At 44.3% G+C, this 27,663-nt stretch overlaps 1 protein-coding gene across 1 annotated transcript in view; it reads right to left on the bottom strand.

Moving 5' to 3' along the window:
- Positions 1-27,663, bottom strand: part of LOC149525175 (usherin-like) — an 86,483-nt gene that overhangs the window by 14,328 nt on the left and 44,492 nt on the right. Inside the window, exons 5-7 of the mRNA XM_089777450.1 lie at positions 26,508-26,829; positions 4,309-4,518; positions 1,015-1,253 (exon numbers count right to left, since the gene is read on the bottom strand). Of these exons, the coding sequence (XP_089633576.1) occupies positions 1,015-1,253; positions 4,309-4,518; positions 26,508-26,829 (771 nt within the window). The remainder of the gene's footprint in view (positions 1-1,014; positions 1,254-4,308; positions 4,519-26,507; positions 26,830-27,663) is intronic.

Consider the following 27,663-nt stretch of genomic DNA (forward strand, 5'->3'; position numbering starts at 1 on the left):
GGTGCAAATGAAGGTGTTGACTTTGATTTATAAAAAACATCGGTTTTGGGTCCTGTCCAATGTGCCCTCTACCATGTGTGGAATAAATTTTATCTGCACTGAGGCATGTGCAGATGTGCACCACCACTAGAAACACATGCTGCTAGCTATGGGCGCTCTGCTAATTACTAGGCTAGGCAGCATTTAAATCTCTCCTGCATGGCTGCCCATGTGCTCATCATATAGGGAACACTATTCTTGTAGTCCAGAGAACACTGCTCTTCCACCTTTCCTCCCCTCACAATAGTTGATTTTTATGGCTTTTGCAACAGTCTCTTTAAGGGTACGTCTACACTATGGTGCTATTTTGAGATACTTCCAGTATCCTGAAATAGCTATTCCATATCTTGACAGTGCGCCCTTTATTTTGAAATATCTTTCGAAATAACAGGTGTGCTGTTCCGACGCCCCTGTAAACCTTGTTCCATGAGAATGAAGGGACATTTAGGAATAGTGGTTTATTTCAAAATTTAGTGCTGTATAGACAGTGCCAAATTACAAAATAAGCTATTTCAAAATTAACTCGAAATAAGTTATGTAATTTGCGTAGCTCAAATTGTGTAGCTTATTTCGAGCTAAGGATACAGTGAAGACACACACAAAATGAACGGCTGAGTGGTAGAGATAAGAAGTTTTCCAGTAACAGCCCCTGACTCTGGAATTCACTCCCCTTATTGCTCCAACAAGATCCACGTTTATAACATTTAGGACACGCTGCAAGGTTCTGTTACCCGTATAATGTTTGCTTGAGAAAAGATGCCCTAAGAGGGCAAGCCCCTATTGGGAGGATTTCTTCTGGATGGAATTTATACCAATTTGGACCACTTTTATACAAGACAACTAAAAAGAGGGCAAAAGATTATCTAAAATGACTAGAGGATTTAGCCACACAACTTCCAATGATATAAATGATATAAATGTGTCTAAATCTCTTAGCTGGCTAAGTCTAAGTCTAAATCAGATTCTGGCTCTTACCTTTCCACAATTCCATTGGGTACCTGAGGTGCATTCCACTGGAAGAAAGCAGTTCTTGAAGTTACAGCATGTATATGTGGAGGGGGCTGTTGAGAGGGTGGAGCTGGTCGAGTGGTTAGTTGGGCGATGGGTCCTTTGGTGCAACAGTTGAAACATGTGCAGGCCTCTATGCCAACAGAGTAGGTGGTGAATGGTTTAAGACCATGTATTGTTTGTTGGGTGGCAGTCCCTTCAGACATCTGCAAGAGGCAAGAGAGTTTTACACAGCACAAGGCACTATAAGTGCAAAGTCAGATTAATTAAATGTTCTCAGTGGTTGGATCTTTGATGTGGCGTGTCAAGGGAATCTAGATTTGACCTTATCTTTCATCATCTAGTCAGACAGGATGAAATTCACCCAGTGCAGTGAGTCTGTTCAAAGCCTGCCCCATCATTTAAGTCCTGTGATGGACTGCACTAGTGAAGCGGCTGTGCACCAACCCCTCGACATCCCTACATACAGAGTTATGAGGCTCACACAGCTAGCCCTGAAAAAGATGGTGAACGCTGTCAAAGGAACATCCAGGAGAGCTTTGTGGCCTAATATCTTGCACAAGGGTCACAGTAGGGATACATCTTCTATTTCATCCCATAGGAAACCCTCTCAGCAAAACTTAATCCATCAGCCTTTAAAGAGAAGCTGAGATAAATAGCATCAAGAAATAGGAGATAGGAGCTGCGTGGAAAGTTATGGCAGCAAATAGCTAAGGAAAAAGCAAACTATGCTGCTTCCTGGAGCTGCTGTCTCCATTTCACTGTGGTTATTTGTGGGTATGGTTTCCAGATCCAATGAAATCCACACAGCATGTCGAAAAAAGCAATCTCAGCTGCAGTAAACACCTGCTGTGGTGATTAAGCAAGGCAAAAGGTACAGGCCACAAAGTCCCAGGTTGGACAGCAAGGAAACAGAGCATCAAGGCAGGACAGAAAGCACACAAAGTCAGAGTTTGATAATGTCTTTCACTTGACGATAGAGAAGCAAGGCACCCTATGGGCACAGCAGACACACAGCAGGTCTGAGGGGATGAGAGGAGAGAGACAATGGAGAGATGAAAGGACAATGACAGGAACATATAGGCTGAAGTAGATTTGGACCCAACTGATCATCAGAAGTGGGGTAAGGACAGGCCATGTAATCCGTACGCAGTAGACGGCTCATGCTTAACAGACAGCAATAACAAGCAAGGAAGACAGTGTTCCCAGCCACTTCTGTGCCAGATGAAGATGCAGGATTAGGAGAATGGCCACATACTTCTATAGAAGGTGAATCCAGTTAAGCCGTGGCAGTGGTGATGACATAGACACAAAGGCACAGAGAAAACTGAGCACAAGAAATGGGGTGTGTGAAGGATGGAGGTTCCCATTTGCCATGGAATTGCACAGCTCTTGCAAGATGATAATAGCAGCTTTAGTAAACTCAGACATGTGTGGCATTTTGCCTTGATTTGTACCGTATATCTGCAGGTACTCTTCACTACCTATGACTCTGGCTCAAGGTTTATTTTCAAGCCCAAGTAAACAATGCAGATTTCCTGACATGGCAAAGTTATCTGGTGTCCTTTCTTGCTCTTGGTTGGATACGGCTGCATAACAGGCGTCAGAGAAGTAACAGAGCTGCTCTACCGACTCAGTGAAGCTATAATCCTGTGGCAGTCCCCTTGTCTAATGACTCTCTCTTTGTATATGGGGGAATGGGCAGTAGATTGCAAAGTGTCCCTAACTCCAAGGACCCTTGTGTGCTAACGAGCAAGAAGATGTCACGGAGTGTAACTCTGCAGAGAGAGGGAAGGGGTCCAGAACCATCCACGGGCTCTGTGGTCCTGTCCCTCCATTTTGACCAGATGAACAAACACAAAGTTGTTCATAAGCAACTGCGCTTGGGCCTTCCACAGCTAGAGGATGGTGTTGGATCTGCCATTTACATTGTCATTTTCCATTATTTCCATGTCACACTTACAGCTCCTTTGGAGTTGCCTCTCCTTCCCCTTTTAGCAGATTGTGTATGTGCAAACAGACAGGCAGACTCCAAACTGTTGCCTACATAGCTGATTTACTGAGATTAAACTTCAGAACAATCCTGGATGCAGCAAAGAACTGAGACAACCCAAACCAAACAAAATAAAACCCCTGTCAGATGATCACTGAGGGTGTTATCAGAGCCTCAAGGCCTTAGGCTTTCTAGTACAGCTTATGCCTGTTGAGCAAAGGAACATCAGATTTTTAAAACCTAACATCTAGTCTTTTATTGTTTATCATTACATTCCCAAAACTGCTTATTCAAGAACAATGATGACAACAAATCACTGAGTGCGTGGTTTCCCCCCCTCAATATTTCTATTTTCCATATGGAATCTAACAGGTCACAAAAGGGGGTTATGCAGGGGTTATGCAGCAGAGAAGTTTCCATAGGGCTAAACGGAGCAGATGAAGATGAGAGTCCTTAGTCATTCTATATGATGTACCTTTCTCAGTTGCCCCTGCAGCTGTGGTGAGGATGGTCATAGAAGTGGCTCAAATATTTCTAGCCTGACATATATACCTTTGTTACATATTCATTGTGACACACAGTGAAAGCCTCTTGCTCTCTTCCTACCAGTTCTTGTAACATTCTGTTGTAGGATTTGCAGACCTAATGGGGAACTGAAGCAATCTTAAATGCTATAACATAATAATGGGGACTTCATCAGTACTTTCTGATGCCTTTACAATGGTTGTTATAATACATTTTTCAGTTTTACAGTGTACAACAGATAACATCACCACACTGTTTACAATATGCCTAGGTGTTTCTAATACTTTCTATACTACTACACAATATTATCCCTGTGCCAAGTGGCAAGTTTTTAAGGCAACCACTTTGGCCTTAAAACTTTAAGTTAATGTCCAAAGGGAACAGTTATTTTGTTACCAGCTGTAATTTCTATCTGATCTTTTTGGGGCGAACAGATTTTTTTTGAGAGTTTGCATATCATTATAAACAAAAAACCTCACATGAACATTTTATTGGATTCTCCCTCCCTCCTCCCCCATTCCACACATTTTCTCACTATTTAACACACTAATAAAGAGACCAGAGTCAAGATTAATTCTTTTGTAAACACAACATTTAGCTAAATGGAGACATCAGTCCTGCTTTGGCCAGAAGAGGGCACTGCTAAGTAGAAAAAAACCCAAAAGACCAATGGACTCAAAATCCTTTAAAAATGTCAAGAGTTTAATTGGAAATACAAATAGAATCGCTTGATGAAGACTTACCACCACATCGGTCCCTCTTGTGCTATTAGAGAACAGCCTGTAGAGGCTAACTATCCCATTTGGTTTAAGAGGGGGGCTGATGTTTACCACAGCTAATGTAGAAGCCACAGTATGGAACAGGGGTGCTTTGAGTCCTTCTGGAGGGGCAGGGCCCGTTCTGCAGCGCACCCAGCTGCTAGGAGTCCGGCCTGCGGAGTTCACTGACCAAACCTTGAAAACACAGAACAAACAACCATCTGTGCAAGCCGAGGTGCTGAGTTGATGGCACTAACACAGCTTTACTGGTGGCAGGATGGAACTGCACTATACATTAAGACAATGTTGTGACATTTCGCTAGTTCCTCCATCTGGTTCAAATCAATTCTTTTTTCAGAGGGAATAAAATATTTTTACCATTATGATTTAGGTGGGCTAGTAGGATTTCATGAGGTTCCTGATCCAAGAACAGAGACTTTTCTTTGCCATTAATTCAATACTCAGACAAGGCTCCAGAAAACTTCCACATCTTACCTAAAATAAGGTAAGAAAAGGCAGCTTTCCCTTGACTATTGCAAATGCCAAGGGCAAAATGCAAATATTGACCTAGCCCAGATTCTGCTATTGTATCCTGGGGGTTATGCCTTTGTGCCTGTGAAGAGGCACAATTAAGTCAATGAGGCTCTGCATGGGATTTAAGTTCCCCTTGCAGGGATCCAATTACAGGAGCAACACCTTAGTTATTTAAGGCATTTGGCAAGTTTTTAAGGGACCCCACTCTACTAAATTCCTCAAGATAAGTAATCATTTGGCAAGAACATCAGTAAATCAAAATATAGTATAAATAAAACACATTGAAAAGCTAGTATAAGAAAGCACCTCTACTTGTATTCATTTAGTTTTGCAATAACATTTGCTTTCTTATACTAGCACAAAGAGATTGGTTTCCAGTTCCCAGGTTTCAAAATACAGCAGCCTGAATTAGGCCTGATTAAAAACTGCATGTCTCCATGAACTATGCCTACTGATTTTGTCAGCTTCCCAAAACCAGACTGATCTGCAGACTACATAAAACTCAGCACTTATTAAACATAGTCTCCAACAAATCTGCATGAAAATTAAATTTTGCTTTCATCAAGGAATGCATAAACATATGGAAGGATGTATAATCTTATTTATCAAAAACCATTTGTATAATTAAACACGAATATCATAAAAGGTTGCCTTAGGTCGTCATTTGCATGAGTAAGTAATTTGTAGATTGTCAGGTACAATAGACAGAATAGATGGATGTGCGAGTGTATAGGGTTAAATTAGGCTCAATAATAGCCAACCACATAGTGATCAATCAGAATGATAGATCTAAATGGCAATACGAGAGGACTGTCTGAGTGATTTTTAGTATAAGTATTCCTTAGTAAGCTTTCATGTTGAGCAGTTCAAACTACAGTAAAACACGTTCTCACGTATTGTCTTCTGGACAGTTTTTTTTTCTAAAGTTCTCATCTTGCTTTTTTAAAAACAGACCCAGAAGAACATTTACTTTTCTAAATTTACAACAGCTATGTTCAGGGAGCTTAGGACATTTTAAAAGAGGTCAGGAGAGGAGCAAACCAGAAACATACAAAGGCCTTAAGCGTTGTGACTCAAAAACTGTGGATGTTAACTAAAGTCAAAGAATCAAAGTTACTTTCTCATACGCTTTCTAGCATATAATACTATTCTACTACAAATGAGAGCCTATACCAAAAAGTTTGTACAGCATATTTTTCTCTCAGTGAAATCTGCAGAGAAGTTTTCATAGTCAAACTCCTTTCAGTCTACTGTAATAGGTCAAAAACACTTTATCTGGGTTAAATCCTTGCTGATACAAAGATTTGACAATAGTTAATCATTTTAAGGAGTATTTTTCTCTATGCATGGCACATTCTTAGGCACGGAGTCATTGTGGATAGTTCCCTGAAAACATCCATTCAGTGTGCAGTGGCAGTCAAAAAAGCAAATAGAATGTTAGGAGTCATTTAAAAAGGGATAGAGAATAAGACAGAGAATATCTTATTGCCTCTGTATAAAACCATGGTATGCCCACATTTTGAATATTGCGTACAGATGTGGTTGCCTCCTCTCGAAAAAGATATATTGGCATTAGAAAAGGTTCAGAAAAGGGCAACAAAAATGATGAGGGGTTTGGAATGGGCCCCATATGAAGGGAGATTAAAAAGACTTGGACTGTTTAGCTTAGAAGAGAGGAGACTAAGGAAGGATATGATAGAGGTCTATACAATTATGACTGGTGTGGAAAAAGTGAATATTTTTTATAAAGAAAAGTTATTTACTTATTCTCGCAATAAAAGAACTAGGGGTCACCAAATTAAATTAATAGGCAGTAGGTTTAAAACAAATAAAAGGAAGTTTTTCTTCACTCAGCACACAGTCAGCCTGTGGAACTCCTTGCCAGAGGATGCGGTGAAGGCTAGAACTTTAACAGGGTTCAGAAAAGAGCTAGACTGATTCATGGAGGTTAGGTCCGTCAATGGTTATTAGCCAGGATGGGTAGGAAAAGTATCTCTAGCCTTTGTTTCTCTGGAGGTGGGTGACAGGGGAGGGATCACATGAGGATTACCTGTTGTGATCCCTCCCTCTGGGGCATTTGGTATTGGCCACTGATGGCAGACAGGATCCTGGGCTAGATGGACCTTGGGTATGACCCAGTGTGGCCGTTCTTATGTTCTTATATTAGGATGTGATTCAAAGAGATACACCTATATTGACTCAATGCCATTCTTGAGGAGAAATGCTCCAGAATTTTATACTGAATAATGGCAAATGTCATTGCGGAGCCTTTGGCCATTATCTTTAAAAACTCGTGGAGATTGGGAGAGATCCCGGATGATTGGAAAAAGGCAAGAAAGGGAAGAAGGACAATCCAGGGAACTACAGGCCGGTCAGCCTTACCTCAGTCCCCGGAAAAATCATGGAGGGGATCCTCAAGGAATCCATTTTGAAGCACTTAGAAGAGGGGAAAGTGATCAAGAATAGTCAGCATGGATTCACAAAGGGCAAGTCGTGCCTGACCAATCTGATTAGCTTCTATGATGAGGTAACTGGCTCTGTGGATATGGGAAAGTCAGTGGATGTGATATACCTTGACTTTAGCAAAGCTTTTGATATAGTCTCCCACAATATTCTTGCCAGCAAGTTAAGGGAATATGGATTGGATAAATGGACTGTAAGATGGATAGAAAGCTGGCTAGACTGTCGGGCCCAACGGGTAGTGATCAATGGCTTGATGTCAGGTTGGCAATCGGTTTCAAGCGGAGTGCCCCAAGGATCAGTTCTTGGACCAGTTTTGTTCAACATCTTTATTAATGACCTGGATGAGGGGATGGATTGTACCCTCAGCAAGTTTGCAAGCTAGGGGGTAGATACACTGGAGGGCAGGGATAGGGTCCAGAGTGACCTGGACAGATGAGAGGATTGGGCCAAAAGAAATCTGATGAGGTTCAACAAGGACAAGTGCAGAGTCCTGCACTTGGGATGAAAGAATCCTAAGCATTGTTATAGGCTGGGGACTGAATCACTAAGTAGCAGTTCTGCAGAAAAGGACCTGGGGATTACAGTGGATGAGAAGCTGGATATGAGTCAACAGTGTGCCCTTGTAGCCAAGAAGGCTAATGGCATATGAGGGTGCATTAGGAAGAGCATTGCCAGCAGATCCAGAGAAGTGATTATTCCCCTTTATTTGGCTCTGGTGAGGCCATATCTGGATTATTTTGTCCAGTTCTGGGCCCCCGGCTATAGAAAGGATGTGGACGCATTGGAGAGGGTCCAGTGGAGGGAGACCAAAATGATTAGGGGGCTGGAGCGCATGACCTATGAGGAGAGACTGAGGGATTTGGGTTTGTTTAGTCTGCAGAAGAGAAGAGTGAGGGGGGATTTGATAGCAGTCTTCAACTTCCTGAAGAGGCTCCGAAGAGGCTGGAGAAAGGCTGTTCGCAGTAGTGACAGATGGCAGAACAAGGAGCAATGGTCTCAAGTTACAGTGGGTGAGGTCTAGGTTGGATATTAGGAAAAACTATTTCACTAGGAGGGTGGTGAAGCACTGGAATGGGTTACCTAGGTAGGTGGTGGAATCTTCATTCGTAGAAGTGTTTAAGTCTCGGCTTGACAAAGCCCTGATTGGGTTGATTTAGTTGGGATTGGTCCTGCCTCGAGGAGGGGGCTGGACTTGATGACCTCCTGAGGTCTCTTCCAGCTCTATGATTCTATGAACTATGGGAACATGCCTGTGAGGACTTAATGAACAAATAATTAAACTTCTCTCTGTCTCAGGTTGGCCAGATGTAAAAGGGTGACTGCACATAAAAATTCTTTCTTTAGAGGAGTGCTGTAAGAATTAGGGATTGCAAGCATCTTGAGATTCTAAGAGATAAGTATTCATTGCAGACATAAATGCTACTATTTAGACTTCTACCTGAATGAATATGCAAATCAGACAGTTATGCATTCAATATTAGCATTTTCACATGTAGACAATTGCACCTATTAAAAATTGAAGGCTGTGTTGTGATCCCTTCAAGAATGCCTCATATGGCACTCATGAACCATTGCAGCTTGTTACACTATTAGGGTATGTCTAGACTACAGGCTAACGTCGACATAAGTTTTGTCGACAGAATCTGTTGACAAAACTTATGTCAACATAGAGCGTCCAGACTACATCGCTTTGTCGACAAAGCGATTAGCTTTGTCGACATAAGAGCGTCCAGACTGCAGGACGCTCTGTCGACAGAAGGAGGCATCCGGAAGTGCTTCTGGAAGGTCACAAGGGCAGCCATAAAGCCCTGGCACTGCTGCATGCTCTCTGCAGAGACGCGTGCTTAAAGGGATACTCCTGGATAGCCGTTGCTCTACTCCTGCTTCTAGCTTGCCAACCTTTACAGTGAAAGCAAAGCTGCTGCAGTTTTCCTGGCTCTGGTTGCCTTGCTTTGTCAGACACCACAGCTGTGTATTATCTGGTTTGTCTGTTTGTTTGTTTGTGTGTTTGTTTGCTTCTGTGTGTGTTTGCTTGTTTGTTTGCTTGGGTTTAGACTTTTTGGGTTTTTTTTGTTTGTTTGTATTTTTGTTCTTGTGTGCGTTTGTTTGTTTTGGTCTTTTGTTTGTGTGTTATTTTGGCTTTTTTGGGCATGGAGCCTGAGCTGCCCCTGGGCAGGCGATGGCCCCACACCATGCTGCTGGAAGCTCTGCTTCATGCTCAGGAGAGCATGCTGACCTTTGCAGAAGAGCTGGATCCTGAGGCCAGCTTTGAGCCCCTCGCTCAGGATCCAGCTGCAGCCCTGCTGCCCTTGCTCCCCAACTTTTTCCTGGAGAGGCGGGTTTGGAGGCTGGACACCAGTTCAGACTGGTGGGACCGGCTAGTGCTGCAGCAGTGGGACGACGATCAGTGGCTCAGAAACTTCCGGATGTGGAAGGCCACCTTCCGGGAGCTCTGTACCTGGCTCGCCCCTGCCCTGCAACACCAGGACACCCACTTGCGGCCTGCCATCCCCCTGGAGAAGCGCGTTGCCATTGCGCTCTGGAAGCTGGCCACCCCCGACAGCTACCGCTCTGTGGGGCATCAGTTTGGTGTGGGGAAGTCTACCGTTGGGGCCGTCTTGATGGAGGTAAGTCACTCTCGGCGACAGTCCAGGGGGCAGTCAGGACCAGGCACAGGGAATTGGGGATAGGGTGGCACAGGCAGAAGCCCTCTCAGCCTCCCCCTGCCACGGTGCAGGGCCAGGGAAGGGATTGTCTGGGAGACAAAGGGGGGAGCACTTCTCATCAGGTGAGCCAATCCCTCTAAAGTCCTGTGCTGTGTGTTTCTATTTCTCCCATTCTGCAGGTGGTGACGGCCATCAATGCGGAGCTGCTCCACAGGACCGTTCGCCTCGGAGACCTGCAGACCATCCTGGCTGGATTTGCGGGGCTTGGGTTCCCAAACTGCGGTGGAGCACTGGACGGGACCCACATCCCTATCCGTGCCCCGCCCCATCGAGCGGCACAGTACATCAATAGGAAGGGCTACTTCTCTATGGTGCTGCAGGCTCTGGTCGACCACAGAGGACAGTTCACGGATGTTTGTGTCGGGTGGTTAGGCCATGCACACGATGCCCGTGTGTTCAGGAACTCCTACCTGTACCGCAGGCTGCAGACTGGGGCATTCTTTCCAGAGAGGAACCTGGCTGTCGGGGATGTGCAGATGCCTACGTGCATTGTGGCCGATGCGGCCTATCCCCTTATGCCCTGGCTCATGAAGCCCTACACCGGCCACCTGGACGTGAGCAGGGAACTGTTCAACTCCCGCCTGAATAGGGCTCGCTTCCAGGTGGAGTGCGCCTTCAGCCATTTGAAGGGCAGGTTTAGGTGCCTGCTGACGCGGCTGGACATGGGGGAACACAACATCCCTGATGTGGTTGCAGCATGCTGTGTGCTGCACAACCTCGTAGAGAGGAAAGGGGAGGCCTTCCTCCCTGCGTGGAGGACACAGATGGAGATGGAGGGGAGGCAGTTTGGGCAGCCCCGGACAGCTGCCACCCAGCAAGCCCACCAGCTGGGCCTGCGCATTCGGGAAGCCCTGAGGGAGCAATTCTCACAGGGAGGCCCCTGATTGTCCCCAGGGCCTTCCACATGTGGGATTGCCCCATACCCCTGGTGCCTTCCTCCCTGCAACCCCTCCCTGCCCCACATTCACCCATTCTACTCAGACCCCACTCAGTGAGAATGGAGACAGGTGATGTTGAAAAATACAGTACACTTTATTTAACTGTTTTTTTGTAACAATTGAAAATAAATAACTCTTGGATTCAGAGACAAAATAAAAATGTTTGCTTTAGAAAATAAAGTACTTAAAAAAATGCTTCCCTCAGTTTGTGTCACTGGTGGGAAGGGGGAATGTGAACTTGGAATGGGGGAGAGAGGCTCAGGGCTGAGGGGGCTGCCTGGAGGCCGAGCTCCTGCTGTTTTGGCTCTGGCGGCCTTGTCGTACCCGGCTGCGCGCGCGGGATGCCACAGAAGGGGGCTGAGCAGGAGGTGGGGCTGGGGCTGAGGAGGGGGTAGGGGCAGAGGAGGGGGCAGGCTGAGGAGGAGGGGCAGGAGCAGGCAAAGGACCGGGGAAGGCCATGGCCCCCTGGATGGCAGCGCAGATGTCCCTGCGCTGCTGCCTAAATTCTAGCAGCAACTGCCGGCGCCACTCGGCATCTGCCTCCAGCCTCCTTTCCATGGAGTCCTTCATCTCGTGAAGGACTCCAACGTGCTGGCGCACCAGCTCTAGATAGGTGCGCCAGTGCCTACGGGTGTCCTGCGGCCGTCTGGGTGGTCGGGCAGGTGGGGCGCCCCCATCCTGGTCAGCTGGTCCGGCTGTGGAGGACAAGAAGGAAAAGTCGTCAGTCATGCATGCTCACCCTTTCCCTGAGAGGGCCTGCCCTCCTTCTTCTCAGCAGGCAGTGCCTGTGCTAGGGTCAGAGGCTGCTCATGTGTGTCTCAGTAAGGCATGGTGCGGCCTGGCCCAGGCGGTGTGCAGGCCACCGTCATACCCCCTCGCCCCCACGCATCCACCATGGCTGAGCAACACGGATGAGTGTCGGGCCACGGTCGGGGTTCCCACTGAGTGCTGAGAGGCCTGCAGCTGTGAGGCTGTCCCAGCGTCTCCAGCCCATGCCTGCATGTGGCATCCCTGCCTGCAGGAACAAGCGGTGCCTAGCAGCCGTGTGGATGTAGGGGGGTAGCACGGTCCTCCCTGAGGGCAGCCATGGCTGTGCCCTCTCCCTCCCCCGGCCCTTGCTAAGCATGACATGTTAGAGCACTGCACCGTCCCCTTTGCTCCCGCCTGCCCTGCCCTGCCCTGCCCTGTGTGTGTTGGACCCTCACAGCACTCACCTGATGTTCCCTCCCTGGGGTCCGAGGTGGTCTGGGAGGCCTCCTGTGTCTCGAGGCCTGGCTCCTGGGTGCTCTGGGTGCCGTCCTCCTTGTCTGCCTCTTCCTGGAGCTCCTGGTCCCCCAGCAGGTGTTCCGGCTGCTGTACAACCGGGGTCTCGAGCCCAGACTCCACCAGTCTCTCAGGAGGCAGAGGATGCCCTGCCCCCAGGATCCTGTCCAGGTCCTTGTAGTACTCACAGGAGTACAGCTTTTCCCCAGAGCGGGAGCTCTGCTCACGGGCCCGGACATACCCCTGCCTCAGCTCCTTAACTTTCGCTCTAACCTGCTCCAGTGTGCGGGGATGGTGGCCTTGTTTGGCCAGCTCTTCTGCCATTCTGGCAAAGATGTCGGCATTCCGCCTCTTGCTGCACTGCATGGCCTGGAGGGACTCCTCCTCAGCCCAGAGGCCCAGGAGGGCTTTTATCTCCAGCAATGACCAGGAGGGTGCCCGGCGCTTCGAGCCCCGGGGTTCCCGGGGGGATGATTCCCTGGAAGGGCCGGAGGGGTTTTGGGGGGGCTGGTCCCTCTGACATAGCTCACCCACAATTGAGCAGTACAGTTCTGATCTGCTCTGGAGCTCGCTTGCTGCCAGAGTGCTGCTCCTGGGTGCCTGTGCCTTTTAAAGATGGCTACGGGCAGGAACAATAGAGTTGAAAGCTGTGGCAGGAGTGTCCACCAGGGGTTCTCCCTGGAGGCCTTTTATGTCGACATAACTTTTCCCCTGCGTCCACACTGTTGTTTTGTAGACAGAACTACGTCGACAAAGGAGTTATTCCTCGTAGAATGAGGTTTACAGCCGTCGACAAAACTGCTGAGTTCTGTCGACATTATGTCAACAGAACTCAGCGGTAGTGTGGACGCAGGTATAGTTTTGTCGACAAAAGTCCACTTTTGTCGACAAAACCCTGTAGTCTAGACACACCCTTAATGTCATGCTATCTGCTATATTTTTGTACACCAACACAATAATGGAAAGTCTTTTGCAGTTGCTCTGCATCATTCTGAGGTGTGATGCAGTTAACAGAAGGGGCATGCAATAACATGTATAAGACTCTACCTACAGAAACATTACTTACTCTACACATTGTAGAAAGGCATAAAAAAATAAGCTAGCCAAGAGCTGAACAAGGGTAAGTGTGTGGGGCAAGTGATTATGGCTTTAGACCAGGGGTTTCCAAACTTTTTGACATGGGGACCAGTAAATCCATTCACGAGCTTTTGGAGGACCGGTAGCATTCATTTGCATATTTATTACGCAAATGATGAATATTCAAATAAGTTGTTTCTTGTCCTCCCAAAGCCCCCAGTGCCAGAGTTAGCAAAGCTTTTGATACAGTCACCCACAATATTCTTGCCAGCAAGTTAAGGGACTATGGATTGGATAAATGGACTGTAAGATGGATAGAAAGCTGGCTAGAACAGGGTTTCCCAAACTTTTTACTTTGGAACCTGTTTTTATTCTGTACTGTTTTTTGCAGCCCAAAAATATAAACACATATAAAGAAAGAATTAAAAATGAATAAATTTTCAGTTTTCACCCGGCTGCATCCTCCGCCCAGCCTGGGTCAGGGCTTGGGGGACCCGGCACCGCATGGGCACTCCAGGAGGCAGGAGCAGGAGCAGATTGGGGGTAGAGTATCTGGCTAGGAGGGAGGGTGCAAGGAGGGGTAGGGTTGCCAGGTGTCCGGTTTTGTACTGGACAGTCTGGTATTTGAGGGTTTTGTCTGGGAAACAAATTGAGAAAATACCAGACATATAAAATGTGCAGTATTTTCTAATTAGGTACGTTTTATTATAATTAGGTGCATCAGTCCTTAGAAGCGAACTGCCTGGCTGGTAGATGTGCTCATGCTGCGTGAGTGTGTCTACCAGCCAGGCAGTTCGCAATGATTCGAGAGAGGGTATGTGGAGCGGGGAGGGGGGGGGGGGGGCAAAATGGAATCTCTGGGGCTGGACTCTCGTGTACCTGGGACTGCATGTGCCTGGGTCAGTCCCGCTCCCCGCTCCTTCTCCTCCCGATCTCCCCAGTTCAGCCCTGCTGCCCCTGTCCATCCCTGCTTCTGGTGGCTGGTTCCCCCCACCCCCCAACAATCTCCCCCAGTCAGCCCTGCTCCCTGATGACCCCCCCCCTCCCCGACCAGCCCTGCTGCCCCCGTCTAGCCCTGCTTTCGGCAGCTGGTTCTCCCGTCCTCCTCGTCCCCATCTCCCCGGCCAGCCCGCCTGCCTCCCGTCCAGCCCTGGTTCCGTTGCCCGTCCTTCCTGATCTCCACCGGACACCCCGCTGCCCCCAACCCTGCTTCAACCGCCCTCCCGCACACCTACCCCAATCTCTGTGGGACAGCCCCACTGCCGCCAACCCTGCTTCCCAGCAGCTGGTTCCCCCCCCCAACACACACACCTCCTCCCAGCCCGCCCTGCTCTGCTCTCCTCCTGGCAGCCACACTGAGGCCCGATATTTATTTGTACCCATAGTTTGGGAAACGCTGCTCTAGACTACCAATATAAGTGGGGAGACATGGAGGACTGCAGTGTATAGAGAGGAGAAAATTGTCAAAATAAGATACTTGTTACTTTAACTCTTTTAATGTATTGCCTCAATACTCATTAAGTCTTACATCATAGTGCGTGGGCTCAGAACCCTGCCAAAACTGTGTAGCCATTAGTAGCTGCAGTGTCTCAAGAAAGCCATGAAGGGACTCCAAAAACATCTACAGAAGGAATATTTTAGATCTCTTCATCAATTTGTTGGCCATCTGCCCAGACAGCACTTTGAAGTAGGGTCAGAGAGAAAGAAGCTCTTTGGAAGTAATATATTCAGAGAACTAGCAAATTCCACTTCAGGTAAGTAAGTTTGCTTTCCCCTTCATAAATGGGCCTCCATAAACCTTCAGTCTTGGAGACCATCAAGCTACACTCACCCAAAATGATCTTATGGCAGCTTCCAAGTCTGACAGCACAGCCAAAAACTGGCAAAGGCTGTGTTATAAGTGACTGTCCTACATACCTCAGTCATAAGAGGTGGCAGAAACATGTTACAAATGCTTCCTCTTTCTAGCACAATAAGCCTGCCTTGGATTAACACCCACCTGCAATAACATCCAAGGACTCTCTAGCACACTTACTTTCCCAAATTCAAGACCAGCTCTTCAGCAAAGCTGAATACCAACAATTCCCACTGAAGGCAATTAAGTCTGTTTGGCTATCAGGTACGGATGAAAATCACAGAATCCTAGACATTGGGGATGGTCTTAAATTCCCTGGGTTGTCCTTATTTTCCTATTTATAAGTTGGCACTCTATTTGCCTTTTTCCTGTATTCTGGACTCTCACCAATCTTCTATGACCTTTTAAAGATAATCGTGAATGAATCAGTTATCGCCTCAGTCTTCTCCTTGAGAATTCCAAGGCGCACTTCATCAGGTCCTGGTGACTTGAAGACATCTAACTTGTCTAAGTAATTTTAACTTGCTCTTTCCCTACTTCAGCCTCTGCTTCTGCTCATTTTTACCAACATTTACTATGTTAGATGTTCAATCGCCACCAATCTTCTTAGAGAAAACCGAAGCAAAGAAGTAATTAGGCCCCTCTGCCATGTCCACATTTTCAGTTATTGTTCCCCCCTCACTGAGTAACTGGCCCACCTATCCTTGGTCTTCCCTTTGCTTCTAATGTAGTTGTAGAATGTTATTTTGGTATCCTTTATGTCTCTAGCTAGTTTGATCTTGTTGGTTCCTAAAACGAGACAGCTTTCAGTACTGAAGAGGATTCATCTTAAACTGGAGAGTCATAGCATACACTGCCATGAGATTTAGTGTCCTTCGGTCGTCTATGTGACTGCAAGAAATAGAAGGCCAGATCAAAGCACACCTGTGCATGGATGCACAAGACACAGAAAGGATGCAAGGACCCACCCCTTTCGCCCTGCAGAGGGGTCAAGCATAGTTATGGTCCTTGCATACAATAAGCCCACAGGAGTGCACATATGTAGTACCGTTGCTAGCCTTTCTAAAAATGACCCTAGAGCACCTCTCTATATGTGCCAGCAAAGATAGCCTCTGTTGGGGGACTGTGTAGCATTCCTCAAGAGCGATGCAGTGGTTGTACTTCCCCTCAGCTCCCTGAACCTGTCAGCGATCTTGTGCCAGCTTTAGTCACCCCTTTTCAGTTTCCTGAAATCAGCCTCCTGTCTTAGGTTGCATAAATACTGGTAATGGGGCTTGTGTGATTAAGTCCCTGCTCATCATATTAGCAATGTTTGAAAACAGAAGGCTCAATGTTGGTTTCTGCGATGGTGCCTTTGCATTGGTATTTACAAGAAAAGAAACAGGTAGTTTCAAGCCATCTTTGCACTTACTCTATTCTTGGCTCTGTTTGCCTGCCTAGACCCTAGCATAAGAAAGAAAGAGCCCTCTCAAGGGCACTTCATTTTATACACAGCTGCACTGGCACTCATGAGCCATTCTTGCAACTAGGAGCAGGTTTTACAGTACGAGATTAAGTTGACCTAAGTTACACAGTTCTACTACGTTAATAACATACCTGGAATCGACGTAGCTTAGATTGACTCATTATTTGGTTGATGGGAGAACTCTCCTATTGAGCTACCTTATGCTTCTCATTCAGGTGGAGTACTGAAGTCAACAGGAGAGTGCTCGGCTGTTGATTTAGCAAGTCTTCCCTAGATCTGCTAACTCCACTTCCAGTGGATTGATCGCTATGGTGTCAAGCTCCTGGTAGTGGAGACAAGTTCTAAGTGGCCACAATGCAGCCAAAATAATTGGGACTGTTTCTGCAGAGTACAGTACAAAACAGTCCATCTCTCTACAGGTCTGGTGTGCCTGTAACATTGTAGTCATTCCTGGGCCACCCCTTAACAAAAAGGTAGTGATAAACTTCAAAGGGTTCAGAAGCAACATAACATGTCCCTGGCACTGGAGGGACTGATTTTTGAGGAAAGCTAACTAGATTGAGGTTGGTTATGCCACAAGAGAAATGGCTATCACAGTCTATTAATACTTGTGAAGTGCTCATATCAAAGATACAGAGGAAATACACATGGGAGTATGAGTAGGATTGAACATGGAAATTGAGAATAGAAAGATTTAGGGGAAACCTCCTGCCTTTCAGATCTATTGGGTTTCCCCTAAGGGAGAGCTACATTTGGGAATTTTCAAACTAGACTGGATAAAACACTGGAAAACAAACTGTAAGAGAAATTCTGAACTGTGAAGGTGATGGACTTGCTGGGAGCTAAGAGGTCTTTCTATGTAGGTACTTACATGATCCTTATTACTTAGCAACAATGTACTTCACAACATTAACTAATGTAACCTCACAAATACAACTTTACTGATAGGGAACTTAATTCAGAGTAATTAAGACTCTTCCTCAAGGTCAAACAGGCAGTCTGAGAGAGACAGAAATTGAACCCAGACTGCCTGAGTGCAGTGGCTTGTCAGCAAGACCATTCTTTGCCCACTGCTTCCAGACAGCACAAAGCTACTAGAAGGCAAACATCAAGACATAACAAATTGGTTCCGCAAGAACCACCTGGCTTTAGTTGGGCCTATAGCATTGGCTCAGCTTTCCTATAACCGGGGGCCCATTTCATTCTTTCAGCCACATCTTGGCCTAGTTTTTTGTTGAATTATTCATGCATTTTAGGAGACTAGGGATATTTAGTCTCCAAGGGGACATTCAGACCCCAGATTCTCTGCAATCCTATGCATTCACTGCCATTTGAACAATCCCTCTATCATTAATGGTTCTTAATTCAATAGATACATTAATAGTCTGTAATCTTCAGACTGAAGATCTTGATGCTCGAGTGTTGCGGCCCTAATGACCCAAGCTGTGTGGGTTAAAGAACACAACCACAAAACCAACTGATCAATTCTTCCTTAGGGATCATCCAAGTCCGTACTCTGAGAATACAATAGATAACCTCAACTAACTTGATAAAGTCAGATGCAGATGCCCATATGGCTTGTGACAATCTCTACCTAGCAAGTACCAGTTATTGAAGCTGAAATTTCCTTATGCTAAGCATCATTCAGCTTAGCAATCAGCAATGGAAGGGAATCATTTACCATTGCCATAGATTTAAGGACATAAGCGGAGTGTTTCTAAGGATCTGGAAATGGCTACTTTAGCGAGTGCCCATGATTATAGCAATCAGCACCCGTGCCCACAGTACCCATGCATTTCTGTGGCTACCAAAAATGTCAAACTATTCTGCATAGTGGTAGAAATGTTCAGATCTTTCTTAATCTAGTTTTACTGCACACAAAATGACATGCCTATTGGAAGCAAACTGCAGGACCACAATGTATCACTTCTATTGCCTTCCATTATCACTGCTTTGGAGTAATGACCACTCCTGCCTCATGTCTCCTATTTAGGTCTTTCCAGCCACCCCAGGGCTGTGTCTACACTGGCAAGTTATTCCAGAAAATCAGCTGCTTTTCCGGAAAACCTTGCCAGCTGTCTACACTGGCCGCTTGAATTTCCGGAAAAGCACTGATGATCTACTGTAAAATCATCAGTGCTTTTCCGGAAAAACCATGCTGCTCCCGTTCGGGCAAAAGTCTTTTTCCGGAAAACTGTTCTGGAAAAGGGCCAGTGTAGACAGCACAGTAGTGTTTTGCGCAAAAAAGCCCCGACCGCGAAAATGACGATCGGGGCTTTTTTGCGGAAAAGCGTGTCTAGATTGGCCACGGACGCTTTTCCGGAAAAAGTGCTTCTCCGGAAAAGCATCCTGCCAATCTAGACGCGCTTTTCCGAAAATGCTTTTAATGGAAAACTTTTCTGTTAAAAGCATTTCCGGAAAATCATGCCAGTGTAGATGTAGCCCATAAGTGCAGATCCAATAATCCTTCTCCAGGTCCACTGCTAATACACTTCTGCGCTGGCATAGACAGGACCACCAGGGAGCCCCCCTTCCATGTACAAATTCTGATGCTCTGCCCCGCATCCATGAACTGCAGGGGTTTCACTGTGTGAAGGGGCTTGGGTACAAACCTGCTCCCATTAAAAGTCCATTCAAATTGACTGTTGAATGTGAAGAGAGTTGGATGAGGCCCTTGCTTAGGGCAGTATTTTCTGAAATGACTGCTGATTTGGGGTCTCTCGGTTTCTGAGTGCTCTGCTTTAGACATTTTGAAGGGGGCCTTATTTTCAAAGTTCAGTACTGGTGGGGCTGCTGGGCAGCTCTGCTTAGCTGTCTGAAGCTGAGACCCCCAAAATCAAGGCACAAAAAGTCACTGAACACGTTTGGCAAGCAGAATGCTAAGAGTCTCTTGCGATGAGTGCATTTTAACTAGAGCACCTAAATTCTGGGAATAAACTAAATGATTAGCTCTCTAAGATAAAAATTAGAAGAATTTTGTAACAAATATTAAGCTACTGAGTGACTGGGACAAAGGTCCCACTTGCATAGTATTTTGCCTTATGGTCTGGTGTAACAGGTAAGTAGGACAGTGCCAGGAGGCACTGCTTATAGTAGGCAGAATAATCATTGTCTCTTCTATGTACAGTCAGATACTGTATAACCTTCCCTAGAAAGTGAGGTAAACTAGCTGTTACTACTGGGTGTCATTTTCTTCCTAGCTACTTTCAGATATGACAGCTTCTCCCTAGACAAAGCCCAAAGAAATAGAACATTATCATCATCGTCTGTATTAAGGTGGAGGTCCAAAATAATATTGGAGAGCCATTGTGCTAGGTGCTGTACAAACATATAAGAAATCCCTCCTCCACACTACTTGCAATAAAAAAGAGATAGCAAGGAGGGAAAAGGAAGTCTCATATCCCCAATGTTACAGACGGAGAGCTAAGGCACAAAGGGTATGTCTACACTTGCACCCTCTTTCGATAGAGAGATGGAAATGAAGGCATCCGAAATTGCAAATGAAGCCGGGATTTAAATATCCTGCACTTCATTTGCATATTCATGTTATGGCGCTAATTTGAAATAGAGCTATTTCAAAATAACAGATGCTGTTAAGACACAGTTATTTCAAGAGAAAACCCTTCTTTTGAAATAACTGATAAACCTCATTGTATGAGGAATAAGGGTTATTTAGAGAGAAGAGTTTTCTCTCAAAAGAACCGTGTCTTAACAGCGTCTGTTATTTCGAAATAGTGCCATAATGTGAATATGCAAATGAAATGTGGGATATTTAAATCCTGGCTTAATTTGCAATTTCGAATGTCTTCATTTGTATCCCTCTATCAAAAGAGGGTGCAAGTGTAGATATACCCAAAGAGATTAAGTGACTTGTCTGTGTCAGAGCCAGAAAATTAACTGAGATGTTTTCAAGTGCCTGTCCAGTGCCTTAGTCACAAAATCCTCCTTCCCCTCGGGCATTTCATTAACATTCATAGTAAAGGCCTTTAGATCACATTCATAAAGCTGGGTGGATTTCAGGCCTATAGGTTTTAATGATTCTGTAATGTGTTAGGCCTAGTTCGATCCTCTTAACACTACTGTGTGTCTTGACTAATAATCACATAACACTATTAAAACATTAACAGTCATGTAGTGCTAAATTCATTCTTGGTGGAAAATATCATACCAGCAAATAGTTTTGGGATTAAAAACATATTGTCAAAATGAAACTGAAGCTTGTTTCATATAATGCTTGGTTAAACCAGTAATTAATAAGAGATGTAAACAGGTTTAACTCTAAAAAGCAGACAATTTAATAATTTGTTTCCTATGGGTATATAATGATATAGTTATCCCATTCCCCCGAGAGAGATAAGCAGATATTAAAAGGTCTTTCTAATACCTGTAATGGCTAAGGGCAACAGCTAATTCAATAGATTCGATCAAAATCACCACTCTTTTCGCTGCTACTGATTTATTACTTTGGCTGTAGTTAGTCATCACTCATTTTAGTTTGCTTTTCAGTACTCATAAATTATGCCTCATAAATAAAAAGATACAATCAAGGAAATCATACCAATTCATCTACAGCTCTGGGGTATATTTTCCCATGGTATTCACGCTAATGTCTTTTTAAAGGATAGCTTGTCATAGCTTTTGAATATGTCAGAATTACAATATACCAAAAAAGGTCTGGCCAGAGTTGTATCTTAATAGGTTCACAGCTAATGTGCGAAGCCAATAAATCTGATCTGATACCATTATTTAGTTTAATGAACACATCTCTAGGCTTCATTCATAAACACTTGAGTTGTGTGCATGGTTTTGACACAGTGTGGCTATGGCCATACCATGGCATGCAAGTGAGTTTTCCAAATGTGGAAAAATGTAGTTGCAGAATTGCTTTCTCTTTTTACAAGCCCTACAAAGAAGAAGGACATGTTATGTTGTAGTAAGAGGTACCTGGACTTGTAATCTCAGTTACATCAATGAAAGAATAAAGTTACTCTGTATTTACTAAAATCACAACGTTCACTTAATTTACTTCCAATCTGGACATTTTGTAGCATGGGTACTGTGGAATATAAAGAACAAAAACTCAAGGAAATGTCCTTTCATTTGACTTTGAGGTCCCAATCACCCTTTGTTTTTCAGAAGACATCTAACAAAAGATGTGTAAGTGCTGAGACTCTTAGAGTTAAGTAGAGACAAACTGGTCTGGGTGAAATTAGAAACAACCTGCATTTTTACTTTTTGTATACTTTCTGGGGGGAGGGGAACATAGTTATGGTCATGTTGTTGTAGCTATTTAATCATTATCACATACCTCTTAACTCCAAGTCTAGGGAGACACCAGAAGCCTAAAATCTAAAATATAAAACACACTGTTCACCGGGAACTAGGAAGTATCGAAAATCTTATAACTAAATCTCCTCTCTTGAGGGAGGAGGGAGCACGAGAGAAAAAGAAAGAAAGCGAAAAAGCCTTTATTTAATGTATGACATCACATTTTATTGAATGTTTCTGGATGGGATGGAAGAGGAAAAGATGAGCTGAAAGGATGGATGGGAAGAAGTGAGACACAAGGTGAAGGATGAAAATCCATTGCTGGCCAGTGATAGAGCTGGCCCTTATTTCCCTCCATTTTAAGTCAGGAGAATCATTTAGTTATTTGTCATGAAGCACCACAAAGCAGCAGTATCTACCTTAGAGAATCCTGTAGGAGCACCCAAAACACCCTTCCTCTCTTTCTCAGGTATTCCTCAAAGTACGTTTCCTGGACCCTTCATTTAGCCTCAGTAAGTGGCCTGTGAGGAAGCGGACTATGCAGGGGTCAGGATGAATGGAATCCTCAGTGGCTGCTGCAACTTTCCTCCATGGAGAAACTGGTAGGCTGATGTATCTTCATAGGTGCAGCCCCAGCAGCCCCCAACACCCTTTGTGTACTCCCTACAGCGTACATACACCTCCATATTTGGGGGTAAGGGTCCATAGAAAGGACTCCTTTCAACTTGATGGGTCAGCTGAACAATGTTGTTTCTCATGTCCTTTGGATAGTCAAGATTTGCAGAAGAGTGCAGGATGTTCCCCTAAGCTACCAAAGAAACATTAAGGGGAGGGAAGGAGACAGAAAAATGAACTCCCAAGTATCTGTCCTGGATCGCCTACAAAATTGAGGAGTTATGCAGAGATGGGCCAATAATCCTCTCTCAGGAACAGAACAATTACATTATACAGTAGACTTCCGATAATCCAGAACCTATGGGTCCTAGGTGGTGCCGGATTATCAAATATGCCGGACTATCAGGAGGTACTATAAGCTGGTTATATATATACTGCATACATTATATACTGTATATAAAGTGTTCTTAACCCTTTTTATTGTACATACTGTATACAGTATACTGTAATGTTTTAGTTTTTTAAGCCTTTTTTACCCTTTTTGCTCAGTTCAGCTGCTGCCGCTGTTACCTTGTGACTCATTTTTTGCCGAAGCTCACTCACTAGGCTCTTGCCATTTTGATGCCGGACTATCAGGAGTGCCGGACTATTGGAGTTTTACTGTACACTGATAACTCTGCTGTCAAAAGGAAAAGAACTAAGCTCCCCTTCTGACATGTGCTCATCCCAGATGGCTTAGGTCAGGGCATGTCTGTACGGGTACGTCTACACAGCAACATTATTTCAAAATAACTAGCATCTACACAGCAGGCAGTTATTTTGAAATAGTGTCGAAATACTGTGAAGCTGGAGGACTTCTAACTCCGATTCCTGTAACCCTCAGCAGAAAAGGCAATGCCACCAAAATGCCTGATTTCACACTATATGTTAATGTTATATCCACCAAACAGAGCCCTCACAGCTAACAGCATTTCTGGAAGTGCTACAGACAGCCCAGTCACAGAGCTTTGATTTTATCTGCACTCAGCTGGAGGAAATTGAGTTGCATTTAAAGTTTTATGTCCAGCAAACAAGCCTCCAATGCAGAGGCAGCAGAATCAATACTGTGCTTAAGTGAAATATAAATCTGGGTTTCATCAGCATAATAGTGAAAGCCAAGCCCTATACTTATGAATAATTTGTCTCTCAGGCAACATATAAATTGTCAACAATGGAAGGGCTCTGAGCAGATCCCGGAGGGATGCACAAGTGACATCAGCAGAAGAGGAACACACACGCACACAAATCTCTCACTGAAACAAAATAAATTGCTGCTGGCTGAGAAGAAACAAAACCAATTCAGGGCCTTGCCAGAGAGCCCAGGCCAGTTACAGAGTGGAACCAAAATAAAAGATACAGTTTCTTCAAGCCTCAAGTGAAGCACTTTGGTCCAGAAAAATTGGAACATACAGACCATCTGAGTCAGACATCATCAATAAACCATTAAGACCCTTGGCTCAGTCTCTGTGCTAGGAAAAACAACCTGAAAGCCAGCCCGATTGAGCTTCTGATTGAGATACCAAGTCATTAAAAGTTGGTGCAAGGAAGAACACCACGTGCATTCAAGAATGTTTGGTAAAGTGTTGGTAGCATAAAGAGGCAGTGACAGGATCTAGCATGGGGGGAAGAAGATTAAGTAAGGTGGAACTATGGTCATTTGAAAAAGCAAGGGGATATCCCTCTCATGCACCTGTGGAGACAAAACATAGAGGCAACATGGTAATCAGCTAACCTGTGGGATCAGGAACAGAGCCTAGGACTTTCAGCTCAGAAAACACAGGGCTCTAATTCCTCATCTAGAGGAAACAGCCACTCTTTTCTATTGTAACTCCTCTCCCTCCCCTCCACACATGCTCTTGCCCTTGGGTTTCCATTTTGGAGAATTTTTGTAATGCCTTAGGGCACACACAGAGCCATTGTAAGTGATGAGATCAGGTATTCTTAGAGCAATTTTACTAGCAAGAAATTAATATAGCGTGAGGAGAACAGATTTCACATTACTATGGACCCACATATGGGTCCCTGAGGCCCTGAAGAACATCTGAAAAAGGCATACCTGAATACAAACCAATACTTGACACACAAATGCATGGACTTCATCCCTGACACACGCACCGCTGGCAATAAAGGTTTAACAGTTTGGTCACAAAAGGACTAATTGCAGGAAAATATTCCCTCAAGCATTTTAAGTGTGAAAAGTTTCCAGCCTCTAAGTGGTGTATTCTATTTTGGAAAGAACCCTTGCAATGTCCCTAGTGTTGTTCCATTCACTGAAGTTTAAGGAGTTATATTATTAGTAACAGTAGGAAATGAAGTAATTGGAATACCATCATCCATGACTGGAAATACTCTTCTCAGAGATACCAGAGCTTTTCTTAAGAACTAAACCAGTGAAAGTCATTTCATTTCTCAACCTGAGGCCATCAAGGTTCACTTTCGCTGCTCTCAAGAACATCAGAGAAAAAAAGAAAAGATTATCTAGCTCATCATTGGGAATACAGAACACTGGAGTGAATACATTTCTCTACTAGCATTCCAAACCTGTTTCCATCATTCTTGCCATAGTTCCTTTGGATTCTTTCCCTGCCCCATTATACTCCTTCCTCCAGGCCCCAAGACATGGTTGGGGCTGTCTTGAAAGATTGTCTAGTGTAATGTAGGTTTTTTTTTTAGAAATAAATCAATATGGGCCCAGTCTAGCAAGAACAACATTGAAGTAACAGTGGCACAGAGCTGGAAAAGGTCTGATATGCAAAACAGATGGCTAACAGTATGTCATTATGAATACATCCACTTTCATACATCTGAAATCAACACAATTCTTGAAGTTCAAAAATTCAGTTTACTTAAGAGAGAGAGAAAGAGAGAGAGAGAGAGGGAGGTGAAGATCTAAAAACTCACAGTAAACAAGAGTGAGGACCCAATGGTGTTCTGTTGTGGGAGAGGGAAGAGTACTGGCTCATATCTGTGAAAATGTGATCTCTTTGCTATGAAACTACACATATTTACATTGACTGCTAACACACTCAGAGCTCACATGAAAACATAAACTTCAGAAAATTATACATCGCTGAGGTAGCTTCATGCACAGATCTGAAATCAAATATGGCCACAGATTATTAGCAATCCCATGTGATAAAGGAATATCCAGGAATTTGCGACTGACATTAATGGAAAACATTAATGGAAAACAGCCACAGAAATGCAGGATCATAAGACTTTTGCAATCAAACAGGGACCATTTCTTCAACCCTTACTCATACTCCCTGAATGGTTCCTTAGTCTGCAAACTATGACATTGATTTCCATAGGAGTATTTGCATACTGAGAAAACTACTATTCAAATTCACTAAGAGCTGCAGAACTGGTCTTCCAACCACACCTTTACTCTCAAAAGAAAAATAACAAGTACAAACTGAATATGAACACACAAAATAAAAATAACCCACCAACAATGAATTAAGTTTTGAATCTTATCACCTAAAATAAAATAATCCACCAACAAAACTAGCCATCCTCCTTCCATAAAAGGTAATCAAAGCTAAGAGTGAAAATTAAATATTTGCATATTTGAAATAAGCCACTAACAAGAGCATGCTAACATTTAGCAAGCAACATTCCTAAATAGGTTGGTACAACTAAAGTGATGAAAAGCTCTGGTTTTCAAGGGACACAAATGCCCACAAACTGGAATTAATGATGTTGATTAAGAAATGAAAAAAAGAGAATTGAATGAATGTATTCCTTTTGGAATATTTTCTTTAAGATCTGATCTATTTAAAATAAATGTTCATTAATCATTTAAGTACAACAATACCATTAACATTCAACTGAAACATTTTATTTTATACTTATAATGAACAAGCACCTCATGTTTCTTATATTTATTGAAATCTTAATTATACCGATATACCTCACAGCGAACATACTTCATTTCATACCTGATAGTCATATTCTGTATAAGGCAGCAACTTGGCGTCTTTGAAGGATGTTAAAGTCCCATTATAAACAAGTACCAGGTCTAAATTTATGTGTGTCTGAGTTGCTTGTCTTCGGTAAAGCTCATAATATAAAATCTTCCCATTTGGCTGCTGTGGGCCAGCCCACAGAATGGATGCAACTGACTGGAATCCATCAGAGCTTGTCTGCACCTCAGTAAGAGGGGAAGGCTGCATTTCAGGAGGTGCTTCCAGTGTCTGTATGGAAGCCCATTCACTAGTAGCGCATCCTAGCAGTGTGCATGCTTGAACTTGCACTTCGTATCTGTGGAAACAAATAAAAAACCCGTCATGAAGAGCATCACAAATGTGCACATGTACTACACATAAGAATAGAATCAAATAAGATTGTTTAGAAAGAGTGTTCCTTGATTATTTTTGTCCATGTTTTTGAAAAAAAAAAGTCAGTTTCTATTATTTGGTGAAGGGATGATGTAATTTCTTTTTGTGGGTCTGATCTTGCAACCCTCATGTGCTTGTCCTCATTTGTGTGACTGAAATAAATGGGACCACCCATACAAGTATGGGCTGTTGGGCAGGGTCATAATTCATTCAAGTGAAATGTCTACTTTTATTTTCTCTAAATCTGCTCTTTCTTTGTTTTAAGCAGAAAACATGTCCTCCACAAGTGTTCGCCAGAGAAACTACATGTACATTGTGACCCATCTGGTGCCATCCAGACTCGGGAGACAACAATGCCTTCATTGGTCACAGAGCACAGCAATCTTCCGCTCAAGCTACCTCACTCAGATAGAATTTACATTCTACTTCCTTTAGGTCCAAAGTTTGGAGAGTGAGGCCGGGTAGTGCTAAGTTTCCCTGAACATGTGCTAAAAGGTCAGCAGCATTGAGGGGGAACAGCTTTCCCAAGCTGACTGGCAGCTATTCTGTAAATGATCAGCTGGGGAGAGTATTAAAGACACAAACCAATAACATTAAAAAAGAGGAAGGAGAGAAAACATTAATCAAATAGAGACACACAGATGCACCATTCCAAATGGCAGGAGACCAGCTCCAAGACAAAAATAATTGATTGAGTGAGTTAAAATTTTTCTGGCTTGCATTGGAGGCATCTTGATGATTGATAAACCAGCATGTA

Source organism: Pelodiscus sinensis, chromosome 3 (assembly GCF_052426305.1).
Source record: "Pelodiscus sinensis isolate ZL-2025 chromosome 3, ASM5242630v1, whole genome shotgun sequence".
NCBI lineage: Eukaryota > Metazoa > Chordata > Testudines > Trionychidae > Pelodiscus > Pelodiscus sinensis.